Source organism: Glycine max, chromosome 17 (assembly GCF_000004515.6).
Source record: "Glycine max cultivar Williams 82 chromosome 17, Glycine_max_v4.0, whole genome shotgun sequence".
Taxonomy (NCBI): domain Eukaryota; kingdom Viridiplantae; phylum Streptophyta; class Magnoliopsida; order Fabales; family Fabaceae; genus Glycine; species Glycine max.
This window is the reverse complement of record NC_038253.2, coordinates 11463589-11475030: the sequence shown is the minus strand read 5'-3', so window position 1 is coordinate 11475030 and position 11442 is coordinate 11463589. Positions and strand designations below refer to the sequence as shown.

The 11442-nt window shown below is 34.8% G+C and overlaps 2 protein-coding genes across 2 annotated transcripts; both read right to left on the bottom strand.

The window, feature by feature from the left end:
- Nucleotides 1–218: 218 nt before the first annotated feature.
- LOC100806229 (protein CWC15 homolog) lies at nucleotides 219–7445 on the bottom strand. Its single transcript, XM_003549867.4, has 7 exons — nucleotides 7106–7445; nucleotides 2321–2424; nucleotides 2141–2182; nucleotides 1919–2006; nucleotides 1110–1203; nucleotides 670–773; nucleotides 219–543 (listed from the first exon to the last, which is right to left on the bottom strand). The coding sequence occupies exons 1-7, from the start codon at nucleotides 7234–7236 to the stop codon at nucleotides 420–422; spliced, it is 687 nt and encodes a 228-aa protein (XP_003549915.1). The 5' UTR covers nucleotides 7237–7445; the 3' UTR covers nucleotides 219–419.
- A 2047-nt stretch (nucleotides 7446–9492) lies between these two features.
- LOC100305888 (uncharacterized) lies at nucleotides 9493–10289 on the bottom strand. The gene has a single exon (NM_001251332.3). It carries the CDS (start codon nucleotides 10193–10195, stop codon nucleotides 9872–9874), a length of 324 nt encoding a protein of 107 aa, NP_001238261.2. The 5' UTR covers nucleotides 10196–10289; the 3' UTR covers nucleotides 9493–9871.
- Nucleotides 10290–11442: the final 1153 nt, after the last annotated feature.

Sequence of the window (11442 nt, the reverse complement as noted above, 5' to 3'; positions counted from 1 at the left end):
AAAAAATAGGTTGGGAGTGGGAAATCTTAAAATATTGACTGCCAAATAACGAGTGGTGGCTGGCTTAATTTTCTTGCAATGGCGATAATAGATATGCACCAGGTAAATTGTAACCAACTACCATACCAGGCCAATTAAATGATTGATCCAACGAGTGAATAGAATTATAGAACAGCGAATAGTATAGGGTGAGAGAGAGACAACCTCACTGAATGTTATTTTAAGGTCTGACTCTTAAACCCAGTTGGCATTAACAAGCATACACCATGTTACAGCAACTATGATTAGCATGTTAAAAAGCGTTATAAGAGGAAACAATATATCCATCAACATTGAATCATACATTTAGATACAAACTGCAAATTAATAAGTTCTGTTGAGTCCAAAGTCCAAACAACTCAGACTTCTGGCACAAGGACTTACTTCATGTATTTTTGCAGGAATTTTCTATGGAAATCATTCCTGATGGTGTCATTAATGAATCGCTTAGCTGTTTTGGTTTCACCACGGGCTTGGTTCTTAAACACCACATCATCATCCCACCTAAACAAAACAAGTGCATGCAAAACCCAAAAAATTGAGATCGAGACAGTAAATCAATAGAGTTAACAGAAGAAAAAACTGACATTTTGGTTTGGCAAGCAGTTTGAAAAGTATCTAGAGTCAAACCTTCTTTTCACATTGAAAGATGCTGTTGGATTATTTAGCAGTGGGTTTCCGCGCAGAAGCTCTGCCTCCTTTACTTTGAGCTCCTCCTCTTGTTGTTGTCGTTCCTGAAAAAGATTTACATTTTTTAATTTTTTGTACACGAGGGCAATTCACATTTACTTGCAATTTACAACTAACATCATCAGAACCACTTCGCAACCAAGGTATAAGTTGCTAAAAAGGGATAGAGATGTATTTTCACCAAGATCCAAATGAATTACAGGAGGGAGGGGGAAAGGCAACTGTATCCACCCACCTTCCCTCCCCCATCCACCTTTACTCAAAACAAAGTTCAGTAACAATAATAGTAGAGAGATTTATAGTGTACAGAGCAGTTCAAGATCAAAGCTTTAATAGCATAACATAAACAAAGCTAAGAAGAGTAAAAGAAGGAATAAGACCTTGCGTAGCTTTTCCTCTGTTCTTTCCTTCTTTATTTGTTCAAGCTCAGCCAGCAATGCTTCAGTATCATCCTCGTCATCCTCGTCATCATCACTGAGAAAGTTAAGGAAACTTTAGTATATACTGCCATTAACTAGTCAAGAACTTGTTTGACTACAAAATTTGATGTACGGAATTTGATTTCAAAAAAATAATTCCAAATGCACCCAGAGACAGGAGAGAACAGGTATAATGTTAAACCACTTGTTCCCCCATCCAGAATATCACACACATCTTCCAACAAAACCAACTCCCCCACTGCCAAACTTTCACACAAAACTAATAACACAGAAAAATGCCAGCTGAAAAAAAAAACATCAATGAAGTGTACAAAAATTATTAAAAAGAAAAAGCAGCTTCATCAAAACCAAATTATATCCGATGCCAAAAAGTTGTGCTGCACACTTACACATGCCATTACATTACATACCTAAGTATCAACAAAAGACTGACTATGCTGAATTGCTGAAAAAAATAGCATGCATATTGATGCACATGAAGGGCCAATACATTTTTAAGTTGCCTAAATAAAACAATAAGCCCTATTTGTTTTGAGAAAACCTAAATAATACATGTGTACATAATAACTTGGATTATATTCGTATAACTGTAATAACTATACAAGTTTTGATTATTATATATGCTTGTGCTGTTGTGCACTTGCGCTTTTATATAATATTGAGTTCAATTCAATTGCATGTATATACGAACTATACATTAAATAAACATTTGATAGAGTTAAACATAAAGTTCATGCCAAATTATCAACCTGTCATCATCACTTTTGACTTCAACATCAGAATCATCTGCATCAACACTACGTGGAACAATGTGATCTTCCATTTCTCTCTTCGATCCTGTCAAGATAAAGGACCTATCAATCAACAATACTGAATATAGAAAACAATTATGGTTTCTTTCCTTATCTTATTTTTTCACCTCTTTTAGATGGAAGGCCATTGCAAAGTATTTTAGTTAGGAGATAGAATACCTTCCAAAAACAGATGGCTACCCTTTCCATGATCCCTGTCATCTGCCAAAAAATAGAATAGAATTGAACAGTTACAAATTACAATTAAAAACAGGGAAAAAATATCCATCTGACAAGAATGATGCAATTCAAATGCTACAAATAGAAATATAGAGAAACGTTAAACACTGATAACTTTACCATAAGATTTATTTTTTGATGAGAAATGCCTCCTTTCACGATCTTCCAGTTCATCACGTAGGTTTCTTCTCTTTAATTCATCCTGTGTGTCCTGCCCTTCCTTCCTGGCAAGGTAGAACTACAAGTATTAGCAAGGAAAAATACACCACTTGTATAAGCAAAACTGCATACCAATATGAAGTATATAGCAGTGTAGCTTCTTAATCATTTCACTAGAGAATGATAGCAAAATATGGAAATGAAAGCATTTCAATCATGTCAGGACACAATTTAATTTAAAGTTTAAGCATGGGGTACAATGAAACACTGGATATACATATATCAGCCACCACCCAATTAGTCTCAGCTGTTAGTACAGTTGGCAACTCCTTGTAATAGCCCTCACTTTCACTCTCTATATACAAGTATCTTTCCTCACAATTTAATCAATCAATAAGATCTGAAATTATTCCTTGCTCTCATTTTCCAAGTTTCTCAAACATAAATTTCCAATATGGTATCAAGATCTTGTTCTTGATCCAAACAATTCCAACGATCTCCCACCATTGATGAACTCTTCTGCTGCTATCTTTTTCTCTCATGAAGTTTTTGAAAAGTTTAACAATTACAACTTCCTTTTATGAAAGCAACACATCATACCAGGGATCAAAGGTCACAGATTATATATCTTTGATGTAAATCTGATTATTCCTACACAATTCTCGGGGAAAGATTATTCTGATAAAGGCAAAGTGAATGAAGCATATGATGTTAGGGAGCAGCAAGATCAACTCCTTTAGTCATGGCTTCAATCTTCTCTTTCAAGATCCATCCTCACTCATGTCATAAGGTATTGTGTTCATCCCTAGGAGTTGTGAGAATAAATCCACAACCACTTCCCAGATCAGATTTGCACAAAAGCTTGACAACTCTGAACTGAGTTGCACAATACCAACCTTAAATATTGTACTATTGAGTTTCTCACTTTCTGCTTATCAAGGCTACTGTTCATTTTCTTTTTCGCTGTCAGTGATCCTATCTCGGTTCAAGAGCAATTGGGATGTCATTTTCAAAGGGTAACCAGAAGAGTATGAAACCATTGTCACTATCATTGATAATAAGTTTGAATCTCTTAGCATTGAGGAGATTGAGACACTTTTACTAGTGCAAGAAGCTCACATTACTGAGTATGAGAACAACATAATGTCGCTCACAATCCTTATCCCTTCAATGGAGGGAGGAAAGAAAAATGATAACATTTTGCATCCAGCCAGATTACAGATTTAAATAAATAAATATGATGAATATGTATCATTACAATAACTAAATGAATTAATTGAGATGCCTATTCCATGTTGATGATGTACGATCATTCACCCATAAAAAATATTGGCTCGAAAACAACTAATAAACTAGATTTAACACAGAGAATTTTCCATGATAAAAACTGTTAAAGTTTTGTGTATTGTAGCTGTATTGTGTCAGTGTAAACAGTTATCTCCCTCCTTTTTGTACCCTATATACATATATATATATATATATATATATATATATATATATAGTGTAAAATGGAAAGTAGATTGAATGTGTGAGAATACACACAAAAATTCAAATCTCAAGTTGGTATCAGAGCGGGTAACCGTTCTGATCGTTGTCCGCAGCCGGCCGCCGCCGTCTCCGGCAACCTTATCTTCCGATGAACCCAAGGTTGGGTGTGCCTTGAGGAGCACGACTCACCCCAAGAAGTCGCGTGGCCAGAATATCAGCCACACGCCTCCACGCGCCGCCACCAACCCACGCCAAATCCGGCGCGTGAAGTCCACGCGCCGCCCTCCGACCACCAGAAGCTCCACGCGCTGCCACCAAAATCAAATTCCTCACTCAATTATTTTTCCTCATGATCCATTATTTCACGTATCTCCTAGGGTGTTTGGTTGTACTTGTTTTGTCCATGATCTCTCTCTTGGTTTAGACAAACTTTCTGCTAAGGCCATTAAATGTGTCTTTTTGGGATATTCTCGTCTTAAAAAGGATTACAAGTGTTACTCTCCAACTACAAGACGGTACTACATTTCTGCTGATGTTACTTTTTTTTAGGACACATTTTTCTTCTCGCCCTCCATAGACTAGACTATCCTTCTTCCCTTCTGCAAGTTCTTCCAGTCCCATCTCCTAGTCCATTGGGTAATTCCAACCACAATGTTAGTGGAATCCCATCTCATCCACCAAGTTCAGCTGAAGTTGCTCCTCCACCTCTTATTACATATCAACGCAGGACACGGCAAGTTAGTTCGATCCTCCTCCAACAGATCCTCAAACCATGGATCCTTCCTCCTCCACTTCTTCTCATAACTCTGATTCAGACTGGCCTATTGCCCTCAGGAAAGGTACTCAATCTACTCGTAATTCTCATCCTATTTATAATTTCTTGAGTTATCATTGGTTGTCTCCTTCATACTATTCTTTTGTTTTCTCATTGTCTTCTCTTACAGTTCCTAACAATATTCATGAGGCACTTGATCATCTTGGATGACGATAGGCCATGATTGATGAAATGCAGGCTCTTGAAAACAATGGTACTTGGGAACTTGTCTCTCTTCCTCCTGACAAGAAAATTGTTGGCTGTAGATGGGTCTATACTATTAAGGCTGGGCCCAGTGGTGAGGTTGATCGGCTTAAGGCACGGTTAGTAGCTAAAGGATACACTCAGATCTATGGCCTTGATTATTGTGATACTTTCTCTCCTGTAGCTAAAATCACCACTGTTCGCCTATTTCCTGCTATGGCTACCATGCGTCATTGGCCTCTCCATCAACTTGACATTAAAAATGCCTTCCTTCATGGTGATCTTGAGGAGGAAATTTATCTAGAGCAACCTCCTGGATTTGTTGCTCAGGGGGAGTATGGCCTGGTGTGCAAGCTACACCGATCTCTCTATGGGTTGAAGCAATCTCCTCGAGCTTGGTTTGGTAAATTCAGCCATATTGTGCAACTTTTTGGGCTGAAACAAAGTGAAGCAGACCATTATGTTTTTTATTGTCATACATCTCCTGGAAAGTGTCTTTATCTAATGGTCTATTTTGATGATATAGTGATTACAGAAAATGATGCTATTAAGATCTCGTAGCTAAAAGAGCACTCATTCAACCATTTCCAGACCAAAGACCTGGGATATTTGAAGTACTTTCTAGGTATTGAGGTGGCTCAATCAAGAGATGGTGTTGTGATTGCACAGAGAAAGTATGCTCTTGATATACTGGAGGAAACATGCATGCAAAATTGTAGGCCTGTTGATAGCCCTACGGATCCAAATCTGAAGCTCATGGCAGATCAAAGTGGAGTTTACCCTAACCCCGAGAGATATAGGAGACTTGTGGGAAAATTCATTTATCTCACCATTACAAGACCTGATATTTCTTTTGTTGTTGGAGTGGTTAGCCTATTTATGCAAAATCCTCATGTTGATCATTGGAATGCTGTCATGCGTATTCTTAGATATGTAAAGAAGGCTCCAGGACAAGGATTGTTGTATGAAGACAAGGGTAACACTCAAGTCTCTGGATATTGTGATGCAGATTGGACTGGTTGTCCCATAGACAAGAGATCTACTTCAAGATATTGTGTTTTTATTGGAAGAAATGTTATCTCTTGGAAGAGCAAGAAACAAATTGTTGTTGTTCGATCCAGTGCAGAGGCTGAATATCGATCTATGGCTAAGGTTACATGCGAACTTATGTAGATTAAACAATTTCTACAAGAGTTGAGATTTTGTGAAGTGGTGCAGATGAAGTTATACTGTGACAATCAGGCAACTCTTCACATTGTCTCAAATCTAGTCTTTCATGAGAGGACTAAACACATAGAGATTGATTGTTATTTCATTCGAGATAAACTATTGTCCAAGGAGATTATCACTGAGTTCATCAATTCTAATGACCAGCCAACAGATATTTTAACTAAGTCCTTAAGAGGAACTAGGATTCAGTCTATATGTTCCAAGCTTGATGCATATGATTTGTATGCTCCAGCTTGAGGGGGAGTGTTAAAGTTTTGTGTATTGTAGCTATTTGTAGCTAGCTTTATTATGGAGACAGCTGTATTGTGTCTGTGTAAATAGCTGTCTCCCTCCTTTTTGTACCCTATATATATATATATATATATATATATATAAAATAGTGAGCAATGGAAAGTAGATTGAACGTGTGAGAATACACACAAAAATTCAAATCTCAAGTAAAACTATACAGGATTACAGAAGGGGGAGGTAAAAGGCAACACTTTTTCTCATCATTGGAATGACATACTTCAACAGGGTTTGATATTGAAAATTGCAATTCCATTCAATTGCCAGAATGAAAAATCCAGCAACAAACTTATCAACAGGCATAGATTATAACCAATATAACAATTTGGAAACAGAAAAATCTCAAAGTACAACAGAGTTTCCAGAAACTGCACCTTACGAGTTAGGACCCGTAAACTTAACATAACCAAGACAAGTCAACGATCTTGATAAGTACAAAATAAATATCGAGGCCCCACTAACCTAAACTAGAATGAAATGACCAAGCAACAAGCACCAAGAGCTACATGTAAATATGTTAATATTGCGATTGCCCCGTACAAGATAGCCCCAAACAGACCCTAATTAATATCATCACGATAACCTAAATTCCATTGTAAATTTCAACTACGTGATGTTCCATTCGTAAGAAAACCTAAACCCAGCTAGTCTTCCAGCCAAAAAGCAAAATATGAAAAAAAAAAACTGGGAAAAAAAAGATTACGAAGAAAAAAGAATCATACCTGGGCTTGAGAGTGGTGTGCGATGCGATGTCCCTAGAAGAGTACTTTTGTGAGGGACCGAAAATTCGAGTACCACCTTGTTCGTTGCCACCTTTAGCAGGTGCCCATGTGGGTCTTGCAGCGGTCGTCATCGGATTTCACGATTTGGGGATCGAGATTGCTTGTTGCTTTTCTGTCACCGATTTCGTTCGCCGGTAATGGAAGAAGGGTTTCGGTGAAAGAGATTAGAGAGAGAGAGTGCCAGAAGCGCTTAATGAAAGTTTATATGTGGGCTTTTTAACTAAGTGGGCTTATTCATTCCAAACTGTGGCGGGCGCGCCTGTTGTACACCAACCATTTGGTTTTGACTATAGCTGTTGCTAAGCGCACCTAGTATAATTGCTGGTAACCCGGCAAATCAGTGTGCTTCCCGTTTTACCCTTTCTTAAAATTGATATGGATTGAACACTCCGTAAGCTTCATAAGAGGACAAAAATCACAGATTAAGAAGACTAAAATTATTATTTATTCTATTAAAAAAATATGATAATTCATTTTTTAAGTTTTTAAAATATATACATACGTATATTATTATATTTTTATGAGGTCACTATAAAAATTGAGCACTAGGGATAGGCTTTCGGTGAGATATACGTCTTGAGCTGACTTGCTTTGGAGTATATACTAGAATTTACACTTTTCATTTTTTTTATTTATCGATTCTAAATAATAATATCCTATAGTTAAAATTTATTAAAAATTATGAATTTTACTCCTTAATTAATAAATTTTACCCATAACTTTGTATTTTTTTTAATAAATTTGAACCATTAAAAAAAAGAGTGTGTTAGATAATATATTGTTACTAGTCCTCTATCAGTATTTCTTTTATTTTTATGATAATTGTTTTCTTTTTTCTAACTTTAGAGGCTAAAGCTTTTAGTGTATAAAGTATTTAAAAATTATATAAAAAATATAATTAAAAATAATAGCAATTAATGTTATACTATTAGAGAAAAAACATTATGTACTGAGGACAATGTAATAAATGGTGGATTATGATTGAATAACATGATATTTTTATACTATTAGTGCATAAACATTAAATTCATATTATGATTGGATAAGGGTGTCTCACAATGGAATTGAGGACTAGGGGTGGGTAAACGGGTCAATGTCCATGGACTGGCTTGCGGGGTCGCGGTCCGTGCGGGTTACAAATCAATTTTTTTAAACGGTTTATGGTTATGTCATATTTTTGGATCCGTCCCACTTAACCCGCGGATTATGCGGATTTGGCCCGTGGGATTCGCTGTTCGCAATAGGTTTGATTTGTGTTAGTCTGACCCAATTATATTAGGTTTGATTTTCTCTTTTTCACTTTAAACTTTTTTTTAAAATAAGATAAAAAAGATAAGTGATAACATGTTAAAAATCTTCCTTTTTGATATTTTCTTGATCTTTTTATCTTTTAATTTATTCTTTTCATATTTGCAAGCCATAAATAATAAAAATATCAATTCTTATCATTTAAACCAAAAATAATTATTAAATAAATATTTTTAAACATTTTTCAATATATTTTTATTATAAAAAATAACTCACATCATATTTAGCCATTATCATTATAGCAGACTAAGAACACTTTATTCTAATATTTATTATTATTTTGAGTTATAGGAAAAGAAGATGAAGATGTAGAGATGGAGAATGCTCAAGCTACTTTAAATATGAAATCATTTGTTGTTGGAGATGTTTAAATTTCATATTTTAGATTTATTGTTTGGATTTTCATTTGTTAAGACATTATTTATTTTATTGATGTAATTCATTAATTATTGAGATTTTATTTACATTTGTATTGAATTTAATTTAATTGTATTGTATTTTTATTAAAATTGAAATTCTTTTAAAATTAGGCTCGTAAACTTTGATCCGCGAGGTCCGCGAGACGGGAACGAATTAATTTATTTGATCCGTATAAGAAACAAAACGGAGTGACTCGGTCCGCTGCCAATACGTGTGGACCGATTCGTTTACCCACCTCTATCGAGGACTCCTTTTATAGACATAAAATTGAACGATAGCTACAATATAGATTACGATAAATATATTACTACAGAAATGGTAAATGCTGAATTAATCATCATCTAAAGAAATATTAAAATAATTATCCTCATTTTGATAAAATACATCATCATTATCCGAAGAATTGGTGGAATTGGTGTCTTCTTTCTTTTGAGGAACAAAGAAGGTTCTTCATCTTTCTGAAGTAATTACAAGACTTTCAATTTTAGCCACAGATAAACATACGAATTATATTTCAACCACCGGCGAGGTCGTGAATAAAACAAACAAACAAACCGCTACCACGAAAAAGTAGAAATAAACGGCGATATGAGACCATCTTAATCTCATCATTAATACCTTTTCATTCATCCGACAAAGTTTGTCATACAGAAAATTCAAATTGCGTTATGCAAAATTATTGCAAGCTGTAAGATTAATTAGACACACAGTACCACAAACAACCTCTGTCCAACATGTCTCATGAAAATTAACCTAATTCATAGGACAAAGCCGAAACATACATCAATTTCAGATTCCAAACAGCAACAATAGTAAAAAGTGGTTAATATTAATATACAAGAAACAACAAGGATGATAAAGTAGTAACCGGAAACGACTAACCGGAGGTGGAATGATGGAAGTAGAGGATACGTTCCGCGTTGATTTAACTTTTTTCTTTGTTTCTTTCACCGCAAAGAAACCCAAAGTGAGTGGTGACTAGAGCGAAAGCATAGAAAGGTCATGGAGGCTCTGTTGAGTGACTTGGGAATTATCGGTGGTGGATGAAGGAGAAGGAGTGAGTGTTCTCCAAATTAACCTGAGAGCACGTTCCATTCTGGCCACGTTGGAGACTCGGGCTTCGGTGTTGAACGCAATTTGACCCAATTGGAAAAGGAAGAGTCTTGACTGGTGAAGCGCGTTGTCTCGGAAGATCCTGAAGCCCATCAAGAACTTGAGGAGCAGTGGGAACGCGAACCCAACCACCGCGGGTCTCGTGGCTTGTAAGTGGAGATTCGCCAGAGGCACCAAATGCAACACCATCTTAGGAACCAGAGAAAGCCAAGTAAAGGCTATGAGCCTATGAGTCTTCAAATCCTTCACGGATCATGTAAATCCCACCAATGAAGGGTCAAACATCTTCTAATATTTTTATTTAATAAAATTAAATATCTTTTTACTTTTTGTCACTGAGTATATTTTATTTTATTTTTTTAAATGTTTTTAATCCTTGCTTAATTTATTTTTAGTTCTTAAAACGATTTAAACAGAACAGTAAGAAAAAATATTTACAATGTTCTAGGGACAAAACATAATTTGTAAGAAGAAAAATAAAAAAAAGTACAAGAATGAAAAGAAAAAAAATATTAAATTACAAACAATAAAAAAAGTATTTACACCAATTTTTTTTATAAATACTGCTCTCACTGAAGAATGTTGTTGTAACCTGATTTGCTTTTCCACTCCACCGCGACCCAATTGTATTGTAATTGCCATCGTGATTATTAATGATGGTTTAATTGAAACTTGAAAGGACCACCTTGAAAAAATGTGTATTTTATTGTCGTTCAATGATAGACATGCTGGGATATTTTTTTTTAAGAAAAAATTATGCATTATTAATATAAAAATGAGAGAGATTTACTTATTCCAATAATCATTTATTTTTTTATATAATAATTATAATAAATAATTAATCTTAATTATTAGATCTCAAGAAAATAAATAATAAAATAAAAAATAATTCTATTGGAATAAGTGAATTTTTCTATTACAAATATTTATATTATCAATTAACTCGAATTCACTGTTAGAATAAATTTTAGATACTCATTATTATGAAAAGTTAATAAATTTATTATATAATTGAATGATAATATAAATTATTTTTATTTTAATGTTGTCAATGTCGTGACTTATTTTTTTATTTAAAATAAATGACTTTTGAGAATAGTTTAAGGGAAACCTACGGATGCAATTTGCCTTTAGTGTCCAAAACAGTGAGTCCTGTTTCTTATTGGAAGAGATTTACATAATAATAACGAACGTGCTATAAAATATGGTGCCATAATTTCTCTTGCCTCTTCACTACTCTCAAAGGTTAAGAAATCACAAATGATATAAGTGCACGTAGGCCGTGGGCCGTTTAAAGGACAAACCTCTATCCTCCTACTACCGACAACCAAAAATAGTTGCTTTGAACACCTAATATTTTAAGTGAAACACCTAACAATATAATGAAAGGGTTAAAATATCTTTCACTTTTTCTATAAATAGGTGATTTATATTAT